Source organism: Oncorhynchus nerka, linkage group LG14 (genome assembly GCF_034236695.1).
Source record: "Oncorhynchus nerka isolate Pitt River linkage group LG14, Oner_Uvic_2.0, whole genome shotgun sequence".
NCBI lineage: Eukaryota > Metazoa > Chordata > Actinopteri > Salmoniformes > Salmonidae > Oncorhynchus > Oncorhynchus nerka.
Genome location: NC_088409.1, coordinates 36777972 through 36799415, shown reverse-complemented (window position 1 = coordinate 36799415; position 21444 = coordinate 36777972). Strand labels below are relative to the sequence as shown.

General features: G+C 44.3%; 1 protein-coding gene across 3 annotated transcripts in view; it reads right to left on the bottom strand.

Moving 5' to 3' along the window:
- The window catches only part of LOC115140955 (growth factor receptor-bound protein 10-like), a 90760-nt gene that overhangs the window by 34399 nt on the left and 34917 nt on the right, over positions 1–21444 (bottom strand). The window contains exon 3 of one of the 3 annotated variants that reach the window (XM_065028036.1): positions 15125–15221. The exons of 1 other annotated variant lie outside the window; for it this stretch is intronic. In XM_065028036.1, the coding sequence (XP_064884108.1) occupies positions 15125–15221 (97 nt within the window). The remainder of the gene's footprint in view (positions 1–15124; positions 15222–21444) is intronic. One more of the 3 variants, XM_065028037.1, reaches the window with a different exon arrangement.

Sequence of the window (21444 nt, the reverse complement as noted above, 5' to 3'; positions counted from 1 at the left end):
AAGGATAGGATGGGATGCGACGGGATAAGGATGAAGCATATGGACAACAAGGCTAGCAGAGCCAGGGATTGAAGGATAGGATGGGATGGATGAAGATATGGACAACAAGGCGAGCCAGGGATGAGGAAGAAGCATATGGACAACAAGGCTAGCAGAGCCAGGGATTGAAGGATAGGATGGGATGCGACGGGATGAGGATGAAGCATATGGACAACAAGGCTAGCAGAGCCAGGGATTGAAGGATAGGATGGGATGCGACGGGATGAGGATGAAGCATATGGACAACAAGGCTAGCAGAGCCAGGGATTGAAGGATAGGATGGGATGCGACGGGATGAGGATGAAGCATATGGACAACAAGGCTAGCAGAGCCAGGGATTGAAGGATAGGATGGGATGCGACGGGATGAGGAAGAAATATATGGACAACAAGGCTAGCAGAGCCAGGGATTGAAGGATAGGATGGGAAGCGACGGGATGAGGATGAAGCATATGGACAACAAGGCTAGCAGAGCCAGGGATTGAAGGATAGGATGGGATGCGACGGGATGAGGATGAAGCATATGGACAACAAGGCTAGCAGAGCCAGGGATTGAAGGATAGGATGGGAAGCGACGGGATGAGGATAAAGCATATGGACAACAAGGCTAGCAGAGCCAGGGATTGAAGGATAGGATGGGATGGGAAGCGACGGGATGAGGATGAAGCATATGGACAACAAGGCTAGCAGAGCCAGGGATTGAAGGATAGGATGGGATGCGACAGGATGAGGATGAAGCATATGGACAACAAGGCTAGCAGAGCCAGGGATTGAAGGATAGGATGGGATGCGACGGGATGAGGATGAAGCATATGGACAACAAGGCTAGCAGAGCCAGGGATTGAAGGATAGGATGGGATGCGACGGGATGAGGATGAAGCATATGGACAACAAGGCTAGCAGAGCCAGGGATTGAAGGATAGGATGGGATGGGAAGCGACGGGATGAGGATGAAGCATATGGACAACAAGGCTAGCAGAGCCAGGGATTGAAGGATAGGATGGGATGGGAAGCGACGGGATGAGGATGAAGCATATGGACAACAAGGCTAGCAGAGCCAGGGATTGAAGGATAGGATGGGATGCGACGGGATGAGGATGAAGCATATGGACAACAAGGCTAGCAGAGCCAGGGATTGAAGGATAGGATGGGATGGGAAGCGACGGGATGAGGATGAAGCATATGGACAACAAGGCTAGCAGAGCCAGGGATTGAAGGATAGGATGGGATGGGAAGCGACGGGATGAGGATGAAGCATATGGACAACAAGGCTAGCAGAGCCAGGGATTGAAGGATAGGATGGGATGGGAAGTGACGGGATGAGGAAGAAGCATATGGAGAACAAGGCTAGCAGAGCCAGGGATTGAAGGATAGGATGGGATGCGAAGGGATGAGGATGAAGCATATGGACAACAAGGCTAGCAGAGCCAGGGATTGAAGGATAGGATGGGATGGGAAGCGACGGGATGAGGAAGAAGCATATGGACAACAAGGCTAGCAGAGCCAGGGATTGAAGGATAGGATGGGATGCGACGGGATGAGGATGAAGCATATGGACAACAAGGCTAGCAGAGCCAGGGATTGAAGGATAGGATGGGATGCGACGGGATGAGGATGAAGCATATGGACAACAAGGCTAGCAGAGCCAGGGATTGAAGGATAGGATGGGATGCGACGGCATGAGGATGAAGCATATGGACAACAAGGCTAGCAGAGCCAGGGATTGAAGGATAGGATGGGATGCGACGGGATGAGGATGAAGCATATGGACAACAAGGCTAGCAGAGCCAGGGATTGAAGGATAGGATGGGATGCGACGGGATGAGGATGAAGCATATGGACAACAAGGCTAGCAGAGCCAGGGATTGAAGGATAGGATGGGAAGCGACGGGATGAGGATAAAGCATATGGACAACAAGGCTAGCAGAGCCAGGGATTGAAGGATAGGATGGGATGGGAAGCGACGGGATGAGGATGAAGCATATGGACAACAAGGCTAGCAGAGCCAGGGATTGAAGGATAGGATGGGATGCGACAGGATGAGGATGAAGCATATGGACAACAAGGCTAGCAGAGCCAGGGATTGAAGGATAGGATGGGATGCGACGGGATGAGGATGAAGCATATGGACAACAAGGCTAGCAGAGCCAGGGATTGAAGGATAGGATGGGATGCGACGGGATGAGGATGAAGCATATGGACAACAAGGCTAGCAGAGCCAGGGATTGAAGGATAGGATGGGATGGGAAGCGACGGGATGAGGATGAAGCATATGGACAACAAGGCTAGCAGAGCCAGGGATTGAAGGATAGGATGGGATGGGAAGCGACGGGATGAGGATGAAGCATATGGACAACAAGGCTAGCAGAGCCAGGGATTGAAGGATAGGATGGGATGCGACAGGATGAGGATGAAGCATATGGACAACAAGGCTAGCAGAGCCAGGGATTGAAGGATAGGATGGGATGGGAAGTGACGGGATGAGGAAGAAGCATATGGAGAACAAGGCTAGCAGAGCCAGGGATTGAAGGATAGGATGGGATGCGACGGGATGAGGATGAAGCATATGGACAACAAGGCTAGCAGAGCCAGGGATTGAAGGATAGGATGGGATGGGAAGCGACGGGATGAGGAAGAAGCATATGGACAACAAGGCTAGCAGAGCCAGGGATTGAAGGATAGGATGGGATGCGACGGGATGAGGATGAAGCATATGGACAACAAGGCTAGCAGAGCCAGGGATTGAAGGATAGGATGGGATGCGACGGGATGAGGATGAAGCATATGGACAACAAGGCTAGCAGAGCCAGGGATTGAAGGATAGGATGGGATGCGACGGGATGAGGATGAAGCATATGGACAACAAGGCTAGCAGAGCCAGGGATTGAAGGATAGGATGGGATGGGAAGCGACGGGATGAGGATGAAGCATATGGACAACAAGGCTAGCAGAGCCAGGGATTGAAGGATAGGATGGGATGGGAAGCGACGGGATGAAGCATATGGACAACAAGGCTAGCAGAGCCAGGGATTGAAGGATAGGATGGGATGCGACGGGATGAGGATGAAGCATATGGACAACAAGGCTAGCAGAGCCAGGGATTGAAGGATAGGATGGGAAGCGACGGGATGAGGATGAAGCATATGGACAACAAGGCTAGCAGAGCCAGGGATTGAAGGATAGGATGGGATGCGACGGGATGAGGATGAAGCATATGGACAACAAGGCTAGCAGAGCCAGGGATTGAAGGATAGGATGGGATGGGAAGCGACGGGATGAGGAAGAAGCATATGGACAACAAGGCTAGCAGAGCCAGGGATTGAAGGATAGGATGGGATGCGACGGGATGAGGATGAAGCATATGGACAACAAGGCTAGCAGAGCCAGGGATTGAAGGATAGGATGGGATGCGACGGGATGAAGCATATGGACAACAAGGCTAGCAGAGCCAGGGATTGAAGGATAGGATGGGATGCGACGGCATGAGGATGAAGCATATGGACAACAAGGCTAGCAGAGCCAGGGATTGAAGGATAGGATGGGATGCGACGGGATGAGGATGAAGCATACGGACAACAAAGCTACCTTTAAGAGACTTTGGGTCGTTGAGAAGTGCTGTATAAGTCCCATGTAATATTATTATTAACAAGACAAGCACAGCCAGTGACAGGATGGCTGAATGAAGCACGAGGACACAAGCATAGACAGGGATGGGAAGGAATGGAACGGGATGCTCGGTTTCAGGAACAGCAGAGGCTAGTGTGGCACAAGGCTAATAGAAGTCTGTCTGGAATAGAGCCACGGTCAGGAGTAGAAAGTCTGGTCCATCAGAAGGTAGATGCAGGGTCAGGGGAGCACTTTGAAGGTTTAGACACTTAGGCAATAAGGCACGAGGGGGTGTGGTATATGGCCAATATACCATGCCTAAGGGATGTTCTTAGCACGACGAGTGCCCGGATACTGCCCTTAGCCGTGGTACATGAGCCATATACCACAAACCTCTGAGATGCCTTATTGCTATTATAAACTGGTTACCTATGTGATTAGAGTAGTAAAAATACATGTTTTGCCATTCCCGTGGTATGCGGTCTGATATACCACAGCTGTCAGCCAATCAGCATTCAGGGCTCGAACCACGCAGTTTATAATATCTAATAATAACGTCCATTACTGTCTGTTGTAAGGCACAGGCTCATGTCTCAAATGATGCATCTTTTTTACATTTCAAGTAGTCCCTGAATTAGGCTAGAGAGAGACTGGACTCTCTAAATGATGTTGTGACCACAATTACATCTGGCCTTGCATGTGAGATCTAGCAGGAAAAGGAATTCTAGTAGTAGTTATAGAACTCCCTCCAGTGCCAGTGGCTAACACTAACCTGACATCCCCATGCAACATTGTCTCACTGGTCTAGAGATCCGTCTCATGCAGAGGCAAGGAGAAAGAGAGAGAGGGGGCTGTTCAATAACCTTAAATGGCTGTCACACAACCTGAACGCTGAATACCTTATTAAGAGCAGTCATCTCACTCTCTGATTAAATCAATCGGCAGAATTGACATGTTGGACTGAGAACATCTCGTTCAGGTTTCAGGCTTATTTCGATATGGCTGAATAATACATTAGAATATAATAGCCTCTTAGAAAAAAATATATTAACTATTAAAACCAAGACTTAAAAATGACAGATATTGGCATAAGATGGGGAGGGAATGTTGGAACGTAACTAACAAAATTACAGTTAACAAATATGTATGCTTAATCCAGTATAAACTAAAGTATAGAATTTATTATACAAGAGACAACATTCCTAAATTCTACAGCACAATGGCAGAGTCATGTCTTAAGTGTAAAACTAATAATTGCTCAATAATCCATCCCTTCTGGGAATGCTATAAATTCATAAAGTTATGGGTGGAGTTAGAAAGTTGTCTGTCAGATGTATTACAGTGTACTTGAATCCGTCTGTCGGTATATTTCAAGACATGGCATATGAGGGTGCAGAGAGATACAAGATGGGTTGGAGAATACTTTTCTCGTCAATCGTCTTGAAAAAAAACACATACTTAAAAACTGGAAATCAACCAATCGTCAATCGTTAACACAATGGAAAGGTGCAGTCTGAGGCCATGTGGCGGAGAGTTATGTGGGCTCTGGAGATGGGGTGTGCTGTCGTTTGTATGAGTATGTTTTGTATTGTCAAAAGAAATCATCTAAACTTACAAAAAATAATATTTTTTTTGCTGCGCTTGACTGATGTTGCCTAGCACAATGGATCCAAGACAATAGTCCCAAAAGTGCAAACACTGCCCATCCAGACAGGCTTAATCAAACGCTCAAAGTATATATATATATTTTTTTCTCCTTTATTTAACTAGGCATGTCAGTTAAGAACAAATTCTTATTTTCAATGACGGCCTAGGAACAGTGGGTTAACTGCCTGTTCAGGGGGAGAATGACAGATTTGTACCGTGTCAGCTCGGGAGTTTGAACTTGCAACCTTCCAGTTACTAGTCCAACGCTCTAACCACTAGGTTACCCTAGTGGCTAACAAATACTAATTGAACACACATCATACTCCTACTACTACACATATGCTCAGACAGTCTAGAAGAGCGTCCATCCAACTGTAAGTCTGACAGCCTCTCACTGTCTCTCAGTGTTTAAACATCAGTCACAGACAATAACCTGAATAGGGGTCTGTCTGTCTTATTCAGGGCTGACAGCCTCTCACTGTCTCTCAGTGTTTAAACATCAGTCACAGACAATAACCTGAATAGGGGTCTGTCTGTCTTATTCAGGGTCTGACAGCCTCTCACTGTCTCTCAGTGTTTAAACATCAGTCACAGACAATAACCTGAATAGGGGTCTGTCTGTCTTATTCAGGGTCTGACAGCCTCTCACTGTCTCTCAGTGTTTAAACATCAGTCACAGACAATAACCTGAATAGGGGTCTGTCTGTCTTATTCAGGGCTGACAGCCTCTCACTGTCTCAGTGTTTAAACATCAGTCACAGACAATAACCTGAATAGGGGTCTGTCTGTCTTATTCAGGGTCTGACAGCCTCTCACTGTCTCTCAGTGTTTAAACATCAGTCACAGACAATAACCTGAATAGGGGTCTGTCTGTCTTATTCAGGGCCTGACAGCCTCTCACTGTCTAGTGTTTAAACATCAGTCACAGACAATAACCTGAATAGGGGTCTGTCTGTCTTATTCAGGGCCTGACAGCCTCTCACTGTCTCTCAGTGTTTAAACATCAGTCACAGACAATAACCTGAATAGGGGTCTGTCTGTCTTATTCAGGGCCTGACAGCCTCTCACTGTCTCTCAGTGTTTAAACATCAGTCACAGACAATAACCTGAATAGGGGTCTGTCTGTCTTATTCAGGGCTGACAGCCTCTCACTGTCTCTCAGTGTTTAAACATCAGTCACAGACAATAACCTGAATAGGGGTCTGTCTGTCTTATTCAGGGCCTGACAGCCTCTCACTGTCTCTCAGTGTTTAAACATCAGTCACAGACAATAACCTGAATAGGGGTCTGTCTGTCTTATTCAGGGCCTGACAGCCTCTCACTGTCTCTCAGTGTTTAAACATCAGTCACAGACAATAACCTGAATAGGGGTCTGTCTGTCTTATTCAGGGCCTGACAGCCTCTCACTGTCTCTCAGTGTTTAAACATCAGTCACAGACAATAACCTGAATAGGGGTCTGTCTGTCTTATTCAGGGTCTGACAGCCTCTCACTGTCTCTCAGTGTTTAAACATCAGTCACAGACAATAACCTGAATAGGGGTCTGTCTGTCTTATTCAGGGTCTGACAGCCTCTCACTGTCTCTCAGTGTTTAAACATCAGTCACAGACAATAACCTGAATAGGGGTCTGTCTGTCTTATTCAGGGCCTGACAGCCTCTCACTGTCTCTCAGTGTTTAAACATCAGTCACAGACAATAACCTGAATAGGGGTCTGTCTGTCTTATTCAGGGTCTGACAGCCTCTCACTGTCTCTCAGTGTTTAAACATCAGTCACAGACAATAACCTGAATAGGGGTCTGTCTGTCTTATTCAGGGCCTGTCCTGTTTGGATTCCCTATATAGAACACGACTTTTGACCAGGGACCATAGGGCTCTGGTCAAAAGCAGAGCACTACATTGGAAATAGGGTGCATTACCTAGGCAATAGGGTGCCAGTTGGGACACACACTTTGTCAGTAGTGTAGGGGCCAAGCCAGGGCTGGCGGTGGCGTGGCGGTTAGCATAAAGCCCTCCACCGCGACAGAATCGTTCCCCCTGCTCTCTCTCAGCATTCCAGCCCGTCTGCTTCAACAGCCAAAGCTTCCCTTTTCACTGTCTATTATTAACTTGCAAAAGGGAAAAGGATGGCAAGCCCTGGTGATGACTCCATAAAAGCTGTTTGGGATGTTTCCGATGCTTAGCAGACCATTATATGGACCAAATTCCATATGGTTTATCTTTACAACCACTCAGTAATGTATGTATTCATTCTAATCTTCCTATCTGAATTAATTATGAGTGGCGGCGTCTCAACCAAACCCCCCCCGCCCTTTCCCAATGTACTGGTGCTACACACACACACACACACACACACACACACACACACACACCTACTAAACCAAAGGAAAGTTTTTGCCTTGCTCTTATCAGTTCGGGATAACAAATCAAAAAGTACTTTAGTAAAAGTGATGTGTTGACAACGTAGCCCAGTCCCTCTAACCAGCCACTGTCAATTAGCATTCAAATGTGTAGAAAACAAAGAGGAGCTGGCATGGCTGGGGAGGGTGGTAGTCAGGAAATGGCACAGCGTCCTTGGGATATGTCGAGGAGACCGGACAATAGGAAGACAACACAGGGAAAATGGCACAGCGTCCTTGGGATGTGATGAGGAGACCGGACAATAGGAAGACAACACAGGGGAAAATGGCACAGCGTCCTTGGGATGTGATGAGGAGACCGGACAATAGGAAGACAACACAGGGAAAAATGGCAATAGGAAGACAACACAGGGGAAAATGGCACAGCGTCCTTGGGATGTGATGAGGAGACCGGACAATAGGAAGACAACACAGGGGAAAAATGGGATGTGATGAGGAGACCAACACAGGGGAAATGTCCCACGTGAAAGGAATCAGTCGACCCATTCTTTCACGGTTCACACAGATACAGTCTTAACTGTACAGCGTGGTTCTACAGTGACTAGGACAATACGGCGCGCCAGTAAACACCCACTGAGGACAGGAGGGGAGGAGAAAAAGCAAAGCAAAAATCAAAGCCCAATCAGAATGAGCAGAAGTCTGTTCTTGGGAAACACTTAATCAGTTTAAATCAGCATATTTCCTTTACATCAGCTACCATAATCTCAAAAGAACCACCCTCCTCACCACTAAAACCACGTCTTTCGCCTGAGGAATGCGTGATTGGATATTGCCTGTTCCAAAACCTGAGCACCGACCTGAGCATCAGAACAAATTCTTATTTACAATAACAGCCTCCTGGGGAACAGTGGGTTGCCTTGTTCAGGGGCAGAATGACCTATTTTTACCGTGTCAGCTCAGGGATTCGATCCGGCAACCTTTCAGTTACTATCCCAACGCTCTAACCACTAGGCTACCTGCCGCCCCAAAGGAATACCTTTGGGAATAGGACTTACATTTTGATACTTGAAATACAAGTTAACTTCTCATCTAGAAAGGTGTATTATTGGAGTGCATTGGTACCATTGATAGGATTTATTACCTAGCAACTGTGTCTGTCTGGGTTTAGGGCTGGGGAAGGCAACCCACACTGCCATCAGGCTTGTTTGTCCCAAATGGCACCCTATGGCCCATAGGGCTCTGGTCAAAAGTAGTACACTATATAGGGAAGAGGGTGCCATTTTGAGTACAGCCCTATGCTTCAGTCCTATTGTTCAGCCCTATGCTTCAGCCTAGGGTTGCAAAGGGAGGGTATATTACTGAAAACGTTCTAAGCTTACCAGTAAACTACCAGAATGTTGGTATCTTTCCAAGATTTTATGTAATCTATCACAAGACATCTAGTGGCTGTTTGGGTACTTCAGATTATCACAGGTGTCTAATTATCTCTCTCCCCTTTAACATTATTCACTAAGTTGATGTTGTTAATGCCTCATAGAAGTGAGAGAAAGAAATCAAAATGAAATGTTTTGGTGGTAGGGGGTGGGACCTGGAGAAGAATGCCCTGCCCTGCCAGGCCTAGCCCAACCCCTCCCTGGGCCTGCCGTGTCTGGATCCCAACAACCCTGCGGATGAGGGGCCCCTGAGATTCAGCCTCAGCCTATAGCTATGTATGTCCTCCAGATTCAGTCCCAAATGGCTCCCTATTCCCTTAATAGTGCACTACTTTTAAACCAGAGCCCTATGAGCCCTATAGTGCATTACATAGGGAATGGGGTGCCATTTGGGACGTAACCCCAGCCTCTTCCACTCCACCATGACTTATAATTGAAGGCTGTATTATAACTCTCCACACTTCTCCCAAAGTGTGAACTTCCCCGTCATGGATTTAAAAGCATTGCATTGGTGTAAAGATTGGCTGGAGAGAGAGTGCCCACCATTGTTCAATCCGTGACAGGGAGTGGGGAGTGAGTAAGTGGGTGGAGAATGAGGATGAGATCCTGCTGCTCACAAACAACCTAGCCAGGGGAGCAGCAGCAGAGTCTGCGTCCCAAATTTCACCCTATACTCATAGTGCACTACTTTAGACCAACGGCCACAAGTCACCTTTGACCAGAGCAGTGCCCATAAGGCTCCGGTCAAAAGTAGGGCACTAAATAGGAAATAGGGTGCCATTTGGGATGCACAGTGTAGTTTTTATCTGATCTCTCCTGCTAATCTCTCTCCCACCTGCCCAGCCCCTCTCATGGGAATGTATGGGAGAGAGAGGAACCAATCTTTTTGAAGAAAGGGTAGCATCCCATGGGGTTTCTTTAAGAATGGAGCCCAAACACATTATTCACAGCATACCACAGTCCTGTATGACAAAGATCTCGTATTAACCCTTCAGCGACCAGACCGCACCTGGCCTTCAGTGTAGCCTAGGTATGAACATATTCAATTTAAGTCAATAGTTAAAGCAACAACAATGAACTAAAGGCAGACTGCAAGGCTGTGAATACTAGACTACTACTGCACCAGTAAATAGGACTTTATGGCAAAACTACCACACAAGAGACTTAAAACCTTTAGTCCCATTAACAGCCCAACACAACACCATGATACCCACACACAGTACAACATCCAAATAATCTTTCACCTCCTGTCGGACTAGTACTAATTCTCACTACTGACATACTTAATTATCTGAAAAATGATAATCTGCAACAGGATTTAGCCATGTCAACAAACTACACCTTGACATCAATACATTTCTTAATACAACAATGTTATAACATCTTATAAGAACATGTCACAACATACCCGGGTCAGTTTGTACAGTACATTTGTGTGTGTTGACAAATATCAGTCCTTTTAAAAGCAAACCTATAATAAACTGCTTCAATCCGTCTCATTCCTAAAATATCAAATTATTCAGGGTTCCGTTCCAACAAAAGACTTGTTATTTCTGCCTAAAAGCACCAATGAGGTTTATGACAAACACACAAAGTAGGTCTTAGCCCTCGGCTCTATTCAAATCCTATAAGCACAAGTGTGGGTTTTGGGGAAAAGGAGGTCAGAATTTCACAGAGGATTATAGCACTACAACAATGTCATACCAGCAGAAATATGTATGTCTGTCATAAACATTGTGCTATGGATTTAGGGATGAGCGTGAGTAATTGAGTACTCAAATACTCGAACGGTTGTCAAAACTTGGTCGTTGAGCCGAGGCAAAAGAAAATAGAATACTGTGTGGCGACAAAGTGTTGGGCACATCGCTCTCCAACCACGCTCTTCCGACAATTTGTGCTATGTCATTGATTTCATGGTGTGAATTGTTTGTCAATGATTATGAATTCCCTGCTATATATCAAAAGTATAACCAGTAGTAAATATAGGCTAACGTTAATCATTGCAGATTTATTTATTTTTGCCCGCGCTACATCAGTCTGCTCACACAGGACTAATAAAGGCCCAGCATTACGTTTGTGAAGAAAGAAAAAGAAAATGATATCGTTTTTTAAAATTCAGATCTTTCAGTGGGTGCTGCAGCACCTTCAGCACTCCTACTTTCCACAGCCAGGGAAGTCTGTCTGGTTTCTCCATCTTGTCACTATTGTGTGAACGCGCACGCTTGAGTGTTGGCTATACCTGGCCTGAGCGCCAGGATAGGCATCGGCGATAGAGTTCATAAATCTGCATTTTCAAAATGCAGACCATCAAAAAAAGCTGTGTTTTATGTTGAAAGTCCTTGTTTTTTCAAATTCAATAGTGTCAGGGGTGTGCAACTATATTTTTACTTCACAGAAATACCATCAGTGCAACACATTATTCAGAAAATAGCTTAATTTTCATCAGAGTGTAAAGTTATTTGTTTAGCAGCTACACAAGTGTCACACCCTGACCTTAGAGAACCATTTTATTTCTCTATTTGGTTAGGTCAGGGTGTGATGTGGGGTGGGGTGGGCATTCTATGTTTTGCATTTCTGTGTGTTTGGCCGAGTGTGGTTCCCAATCAGAGGCAGCTGTCTATCGTTGTCTCTGATTGGGAATCATACTTAGGCAACCTGTTTTGCCACCTTAGTTGTGGGTAGTTGTCTGTGTTTAGTGGCCTATATAGCCCTAGTCAGCTGCACGGTCGTTTTTGGTGTTTCTTGTTTTGTTGGCGACATTCTTAATAAAGGATAATGAACGCTCAACACACTGCACCTTGGTCCGGTCATTTCCCTGACGACGTTCGTGACAACAAATAAATGAGCTTACAATGAAAAATCTATTTTTTTACAAAAACTATGCATGGCCGTCATACTGTATTTCTAATGTTTACCCTTAGAAATGTAGCCAGCCAATTCCTAATCTAATGTTTTGCTTGAAGTTAATCTTGCATTTTACCAGATGAAAGGAGGCTACACCAAGAAAAGTACAGGAGAAAAAGTAACTACACATCTGTCAGAGCGCTGTCTGCTGATAGAATCCCAGTTAGTGAATTGTCATCTGAGTGGAGAAGCACAACTGAAGCACAAAATTTGTCTGATGCTGAGCAGAAATTACAATAATAAACATCTTAAATCTGCATTTAGAAAATGAAGCAAGACATTTCTTATGCGTTTTATCCTTTTTTCTTTTGCATGAAAAACTGGGGGACAAGCAGCAGCAGCAGCAGCAGCAGCAGCAGCAATCTTCCATCAAATATTTTGCCCCTGCAAAGTGCAGCTTGGACACACCGACTCATTCAAGGGTTTTTCTTTATTTTTTAAACTATTTTCTACATTGTAGAATAATAGTTAAGGCATCAAAACTATGAAATAACACAAATGGAATCATGTAGTAACCAAAAAAGTGTTTTTTATATTTGAGATTCGTCAAAGTAGCCACCCTTTGCCTTGATGACACCTTTGCATACTCTTGGCATTCTCTCAACCAGCTTCATGAGGTAGTCACCTGGAATGCATTTAAATTAACAGGTGTGCTTAGTTAAACATGTATTTGTGGAATTTCTTTCCATCTTAATGCGTTTGAGCCAATCAGTTGTGTTGTGACAAGGTATGGGTGGTATACAGAAGATAGCCCTATTTGGTAAAAGACCAAGTACATATTATTTGCAAGAACAGCTCAAATAAGCAAAGAGAAATGACTGTCCATCATTACTTTAAGACATGAAGGTCAGTCAATACGAAAAACTTCAAGAACTTTTAAAGTTTCTTCAAGTGCAGTCGTAAAAACCATCAAGCGCTATGATGAAACTGGCTCTCATGAGGACAATCACATGAAAGGAAGACCCAGAGTTACATCTGCTGCAGAGGATAAGTTCATTAGAGTTACCAGCCTCAGAAATTGCAGCCCAAATAAATACTTCAGAGTTCAAGTAACAGACACATCCCAACATCAACTGTTCAGAGGAGACTATGTGAATCAGGCCTTCATAGTCAAATTGCTGCAAAAAAACAACTACTAAAGTACACCAATAATAAGAAGAAACTTGCTTGGACCAAGAAACACGAGCAATGGACATTAGACCAGTGGAAATCTGTCCATTGGTCTGATGAGTCCAAATTTAAGAGTTTTGGTTCCAACCGCGGTGTCTTTGTGAGACGCAGAGTAGGTGAACGGATTATCTCTGCATGTGTGGTTCCCACCGTGAAGCATGGAGGAGGTGTGATGATGCTTTGCTGGTGACACTGTCTGTGATCCCATCTGGTTTGCGCTTGTGGGACTATCATTTGTTTTTCAACTGGACAACGACCCAACACACCTCCAGGCTGTGTAAGGTCTATTTGATCAAGAAGGAGAGTGATGGAGTGCTGCCTCAGATGACCTGGCCTCCACAAATCACCCAACATCAAACCAATTGAGATGGTTTGGTATGAGTTGGACCGCAGAGTGAAGGAAAAGCAGCCAACAAGTGCTCAGCATATGTGGGAACTCCTTCAAGACTATTGGAAAAGCATTCCAGGTGAAGCTGGTTAAGAATTCCAAGAGTGTGCAAAACTGTCATCAAGGCAAAAGGTGGCTACTTTGAAGAATCTAAAATCTGGTTACTACATTATTCCATATTTGTTATTTTATAGTTTTGATGTTTTCACTATTATTCTACAATGTAGAAAATAGTAAAAATAACAAAAAAACCTTTGAATGAGTAGGTGTGTCCAAACGTTTGACTTGTACTGTATAAGGGGCAATTTAGCAATTACAACTTGTTATCTGTAATGGTTATGATGAATTAGGAACTTGTTGCTCGCTGTTGGCATATATTTTCCAGAGTGCGCCTTGTGTACTAAAAATATTATTTTTCATTTGAGAACAGTAAAAAAAAAAAGTCTAAAAAAAAGTCAAATGCCCATTCCTATATGGATATCAGACAATGTGTTATCAAAAGGGTCTATATTAATAATATTGACCAATGTTGAAATGTACAGTTTCAATAGTCTAAACAATGAACAGTTGCCTTTCAAGTATACAAATGGTTATCAATAAATTCCTTGATTGATTCATTCATTCTCTCAATCTGATCTTGATATTATGGAGGGAGGGAGGTCTTTGCACATATTACAATTTTGGGGGCAAATATTTTTTGCAAAGCATTCTTTTTACCCTAACTCTCATATTATTATAGATAATTTGTAATGGAATCACTGAAAATTATTTGATCTGTCTCCCCATTCATAAATTCCAGTGCAGTGCTCACCCTTGACAGTGAAAAAAATGACAATGTAATTTCTGCTCCATTTATTTCCATGACAGCACCAAGCTTTCTCATACACTACCAGAGAGTTCAAAAACCTTCGAGCTTTACCTCCCATGCTGGGGCAATAGTGTGCGTAAATCTCATGCTCCGATTATCACAGATGGAATTTGTATAGCACAATTAGATTGAAAGCTTAATTATAATGGCACCCCATGTCTTTACAAATCACTCTTTGAACTGCTGAAATGTTTACAGCGGAAGAGCCCCAGAATATACATCCTAATCTGAACTTAATGAGCGACGGAGCCCTCTGCCATAAAACGCCTCAACAGTAACCCCCCACCCATATCAAAGTGTGCATGCATGCACTGAAAAGACACACACACACACACAATCTACAACTGTAGATTAAAGCAGAATACAGAAAATGAGATTGCAAATCTCGGATCTGGGAATTAACAATGTGATAAGGATCTTTTGAAGCTGCAATTCCAATACAAATAGGTCGCATTTCCGAACATAATCTTGTTAGTGATGTTAGTATTCTCAGAGCAAAAAACTGTGATCGTTATTATTATACTTTTATTTTTTAACAGTTGTCTTTGTTTTCAATTATGCAGCCTCAAATATGTTGCACCCTAGTTCTGGACCATCAATACTTACACCATATAATTAGTCTACATCTGTCAAATCATTTGAGCAGAGACACAATAATCTAATGAATATTTCCATGCCGATTTCTAAGTACTGACATTCTTAGAACACCAACCTTGATGGTTAGGGGGGTTCCGATTGGTTGACTTCTGGAAACTCGGCCCAATTAGATCTGCTGGTCTGTGATTGGAGGCTCGGTCTACATTGTCCTGCTGAGAAAAAAGCCAACAGAGCAGTCATGCCAAAAGAGTTTATTCACAACTTCAGCATCACATCAGAACACTGGGTTTGTCTTTGTCTATCTAGTCTAACATGACAACATCATCTCTCCTCTTTCAAGCATGTATGCTTTGAATGCTTGTGAAAACCAATGAGAAAATTGCTGCGTGTCAAGCATCTCAAATAGAACCTTGTTCTATTTCAGCGGTCGGCAACGCAGACACTCGTTGATGTGCATGGATAAAATGAGTGCATAACACGTTCATTTATATTGCAACGCTTGCGCACGAAGCACGGCCGGTCTGGTTTCCCTGTTAGTCCACAGCAGAAGCTTTTTAGTCTTTAGGGCCGTTCAGTAGAACGGTGTCCAAAGGAGATAGTACAGGTGTGAAAAGCGAAAAGCCAATGTCCAGAGTTCTCCCCCGTGTTTATGCTAGTTGTTCGGTAGATAGGCTAGATGTTTTCTTTAAAGCAACTTTGCTTTGTTCTGCCTCAGATGTTGACCTAAACAGCAAGTAGCAGAGAACTTGATACGATTACAGGGCTTCTCACAGAAACACATACTTCCAGAGAACACCGTGTCTTCTTGGACAAAAACATTAAATAAATAAATCACTACAAAACAAGTGTGGGTTATCCATAATGTCATCACTGATTGGAGCACTCACAGTGTGCCGCGGGAACAGAATGTACTGTGGTGGACTTCTGTGTTTGGCTTGCTAGGGTGCTCCCACACTCACACACACGCGCATGTCAAGACCAAGACCTCTTTTGATACGGCAGAAAGGCAGTAGCTGTTATAATGCCTCGGTGAGAGAGGTAATATGATTTGTGAAATGGTTTTGTTGTGAAATTGAAGAGGCTCGAACATTCTTTCGTAATTTTGAACACTGGTTTTCATGATCGATCCTTGATTAGTATGATTCACAACTTGAAGGAGCCCACTTCAACAAATAAACTCTACACAAAGCTTAGTTAGGCCTCTGGCCTATTATAACAAAACCCGTAATAATAACCCTTCGAACCCAAACCGGTTTTAATACGATCTAAATCAACTCACTGAGAAAAAGTAGCAGCAGTATAGTGGTGGCCTTCTCCAGTCTCGTCCTCCTGACTCCAAACTAACCCCAGTGCAAAGTGTCTGGACATGGTCGACACCACCAGACTAGACAGGGCTAAAAAGGTCCAGCTACCAGAGTGTGACTGATCCCACCCACCCAGCCCAGCCCCGACCGACTCCCACCCCCAAATGGCTGCAGCCAGTGACATCCTTGCTGGGAAGGGGCCAACCATGTATGCCAGTCACAGCGAGCCCAGGGTTCAGCTCCAGTGAGCCCCCCACCACAGCACCAGACGCACCACACCCGAAGCCTCCAGGGAAATGAGCAGACCTTAAAAACATGGGTTTGTCTGGACTGTCAACAAAAAAGCCCAACGATCACACATCCTTTGACACCCCCTTGACAATTGACTGAATGTTAACCTTTTAACATTTGGGAGCCCGAAAAATAGTACTTTGTTTTTGCATAATTCTCAGCCATGTTTAGAGGGGTGGTATGCGCACACCCATGAACAAAACGTTACCTAGGTGCTGCATCCGAGAGGACAACGTAGAACAAAAAAGTAAATCTGCACGCTGGAATAACTCTCCCAAAGTTTTTAATAGGACTAGGACAATGTTTTGTTGGCTTCCACAGGATAATTCTTCTCAGCCATGCCAAGTCTTCCAACAGTAGTACTACTCTATATTAAAATGGGGTTGGAAACAAGCACCTGCTCAATTCAGACACTTTGAGAAGAAGCTATTGACCTAACCAATATATGTTGGGTTTAGATCAGTAAATAAAGTACAACTACAACACTGTGATTTAGTGATGCTATCTCAAAACATGGCCACCTACATTCTACACCATAGAAATATAATTAATAGAAGAATTCAAATTTTTCTATGATCTATTCTGCCACAAATCGTAGGCTAGGGTTAGTTGGTAGAGAGGGGTCATAGTAAAGTTGGGGTCAGGTTTATAAAAAGGGACAGATATAAGGCAGACCAGGACTAAGGTTGGGGCCAAGACAAGGTCAGGGTTAAGGGTTTAGAACAGGGACAGTGGTAAGGTTGGGGCCAAGACAAGGTCAGGGTTAAGGGTTTAGAACAGGGACAGTGGTAAGGTTGGGGCCAAGACAAGGTCAGGGTTAAGGGTTTAGAACAGGGACAGTGGTAAGGTTGGGGCCAAGACAAGGTCAGGGTTAAGGGTTTAGAACAGGGACAGTGGTAAGGTTGGGGCCAAGACAAGGTCAGGGTTAAGGGTTTAGAACAGGGACAGTGGTAAGGTTGGGGCCAAGACAAGGTCAGGGTTAAGGGTTTAGAACAGGGACAGTGGTAAGGTTGGGGCCAAGACAAGGTCAGGGTTAAGGGTTTAGAACAGGGACAGTGGTAAGGTTGGGGCCAAGACAAGGTCAGGGTTAAGGGTTTAGAACAGGGACAGTGGTAAGGTTGGGTGTTTGAACAAGGTCAAGCCAAGGCCAATATTAGGTTTGTGGTGTTGAAAGGGGAGTGTCTGACAGAATAATCACACATGGGTCCTTCATGGGGCTTTGCTAAGAAGAAGCACTATGCTTTGGGATATGTTGATAAGTGCAGGGGTCAGACGTTTACATACACTCAATTAGTATTTGGTAGCATTGCCTTTAAATTGTTTAACTTGGGTCAAACGTTTTGGGTAGCCTTCCACAAGTTTCCCACAATAAGTTTGGTGAATTTTGGCCCATTCCTCCTGACAGAGCTGGTGTAACTGAATCAAGTTTGTAGGCTTCCTTTTTCAGTTCTGCCCACAAATTTTCCATGGGATTGAGGTCAGGGCTTTGTGATGGCAACTCCAATACCTTGACTTTGTTGTCCTTATGCCATTTTGCCAGAACTTTGGAAGTATGCTTGGGGTCATTGTTCATTTGGAAGATCCATTTGCAACCAAGCTTTATCTTCCTGACTGATGTCTTGAGATGTTGCTTCAATGTATCCACATAATTTTCCTGCCTCACGATGCCATCTATTTTGTGAAGTGCACCAGTCCCTCCTGCAGCAAAGCACCCACACAACATGATGCTGCCACCCCTGTGCTTCACGGCTGGGATGGTGTTCTTTGGCTTGCAAGCCTCCCACTTTTTTTCCAAACATAACGATGGTCATTATGGCCAAACAGTTCTATTTTTGTTTCATCAGACCAGAGCGAGCACATTTCTCCAAAAAGTGCGATCTTTGTCCCCATGTGCTGTTGCAAACCGTAGTCTGGCTTTTTTATGGCGGTTTTGGAGCAGTGGCTTCTTCCTTGCTGAGCGGCCTTTCAGGTTATGTCGATATAGGACTCGTTTTACTGTGGATATAGATACTTTTGTACTTCCCTCAGCATCTCCACAAGGTCCTTTGCTGTTGTTCTGGGATTGATTTTCACTTTTCACACCAAAGTACGTTTATCTCTAGGAGACAGAACGCGTCTCATCCCTGAGAGCTATGACGGCTGCGTGGTCCCATGGTGTTTATACTTGCGTACTATTGTTTGTACAGATGAACGTGGTACCTTCAGGCATTTGGAAATTGCCCTCAAGGATGAACCAGACTTGTGGAGGTCTACAATTATTTCTCTGAGATCTTGGCTTATTTCTTTTGATTTTCCCATGATTTCAAGCAAAGAGGCACTGAGTTTGAAGGTAGGCATTGAAATACATCCACAGGTACACCTACAGTTGACTCAAATTATGTAAATTAGCCTATCAGAAGCTTATAAAGCAATGACATAATTTTGGGGAATTTTCCAAGCTGTTTCAAGGCAGAGTCAACTTAGAGTATGTAAACTTCTGACCCACTGGGATTATGATACAGTGATAAATAACTGAAACAATCTGTCTGTAAACAATTGTTGGAAAAATTACTTGTGTCATACACAATGTAGATGTCCTAACCAACTTGCCAAAACTATAGTTTGTTAACAAGAAATTTGTGGAGTGGTTGAAAAACAAGCTTTAATGACTCCAACCTAAGTGTATGTAAACATCCGACTAATTATTAAGAAGATCAAGAGCTCTCTTTGGAGGCACACAGAGTGAGAAGATGAGAATGAGAGTAGGTGTGACCTATCATTTGTTTCCACAGTAATGGGTGGATATAGAATAGCCGTCATTCCTGTATTGCTATCGTCCAGCACGAACACACCCAGTACACCCACTACAGTATAAAATAAACACAGCCCCTTTCCACATGCAGGGCTACCTCACTAAACAAGTCGGGGCCTATTCATGTTTAGGCCTAGGTTCTACTCTGGTAGGCGTATTCATAATACTCAACACTGGTTCGCAATAACGGATGTTGTGGTTTTGCATAGCGCATTACTAACTTTCATGAGGCATTTCCTAAATGTTAGCCCTCTATAAAAGTAGCATAATCCTCACACTAAGGATCATTTAAATGCTACCTCACATTCCAGAAAAGGTCACAATTTCTCCCACCTTGAACTTCCATTGGTCATGCTATTACGTTCAAAAGTCACATTGTTTAACTCTCCTGAATAATAACAATACGTGGTCCAATTGTCATAGAGTTACATTTCATTGCATGCTAACTTAAATACAAGTGCATGGATGTATTGTGGACTAGAGGCTAGGGTAAAATGGCCAACTCTACTGCTAGATGACGTCAAACTCCTAGTCTAGTAGCCTAGTGCATGGATGTACTGTGGACTAGAGGCTAGGGTGAAATGGCCTACTCTACTGCTAGATGACGTCAAACTCCTAGTCTAGTAGCCTAGTGCATGGATGTACTGTGGACTAGAGGCTAGGGTAAAATGGCCTACTCTACTGCTAGATGACGTCAAACTCCTAGTCTAGTAGCCTAGTGCATGGATGTACTGTGGACTAGAGGCTAGGGTAAAATGGCCTACTCTACTGCTAGATGACGTCAAACTCCTAGTCTAGTAGCCTAGTGCATGGATGTATTGTGGACTAGAGGCTAGGGTGAAATGGCCTACTCTACTGCTAGATGACGTCAAACTCCTAGTCTAGTAGCCTAGTGCATGGATGTATTGTGGACTAGAGGCTAGGGTGAAATGGCCTACTCTACTGCTAGATGACGTCAAACTCCTAGTCTAGTAGCCTAGTGCATGGATGTATTGTGGACTAGAGGCTAGGGTGAAATGGCCTACTCTACTGCTAGATGACGTCAAACTCCTAGTCTAGTAGCCTAGTGCATGGATGTATTGTGGACTAGAGGCTAGGGTGAAATGGCCTACTCTACTGCTAGATGACGTCAAACTCCTAGTCTAGTAGCCTAGTGCATGGATGTATTGTGGACTAGAGGCTAGGGTGAAATGGCCTACTCTACTGCTAGATGACGTCAAACTCCTAGTCTAGTAGCCTAGTGCATGGATGTATTGTGGACTAGAGGCTAGGTAAAATGGCCTACTCTACTGCTAGATGACGTCAAACTCCTAGTCTAGTAGCCTAGTGCATGGATGTATTGTGGACTAGAGGCTAGGTGAAATGGCCTACTCTACTGCTAGATGACGTCAAACTCCTAGTCTAGTAGCCTAGTGCATGGATGTATTGTGGACTAGAGGCTAGGGTGAAATGGCCTACTCTACTGCTAGATGACGTCAAACTCCTAGTCTAGTAGCCTAGTGCATGGATGTATTGTGGACTAGAGGCTAGGGTAAAATGGCCAACTCTACTGCTAGATGACGTCAAACTCCTAGTCTAGTAGCCTAGTGCATGGATGTATTGTGGACTAGAGGCTAGGTGAAATGGCCTACTCTACTGCTAGATGATGTCAAACTCCTAGTCTAGTAGCCTAGTGCATGGATGTATTGTGGACTAGAGGCTAGGTGAAATGGCCTACTCTACTGCTAGATGACGTCAAACTCCTAGTCTAGTAGCCTAGTGCATGGATGTATTGTGGACTAGAGGCTAGGGTGAAATGGCCTACTCTACTGCTAGATGACGTCAAACTCCTAGTCTAGTAGCCTAGTGCATGGATGTATTGTGGACTAGAGGCTAGGGTGAAATGGCCTACTCTACTGCTAGATGACGTCAAACTCCTAGTCTAGTAGCCTAGTGCATGGATGTATTGTGGACTAGAGGCTAGGGTGAAATGGCCTACTCTACTGCTAGATGACGTCAAACTCCTAGTCTAGTAGCCTAGTGCATGGATGTATTGTGGACTAGAGGCTA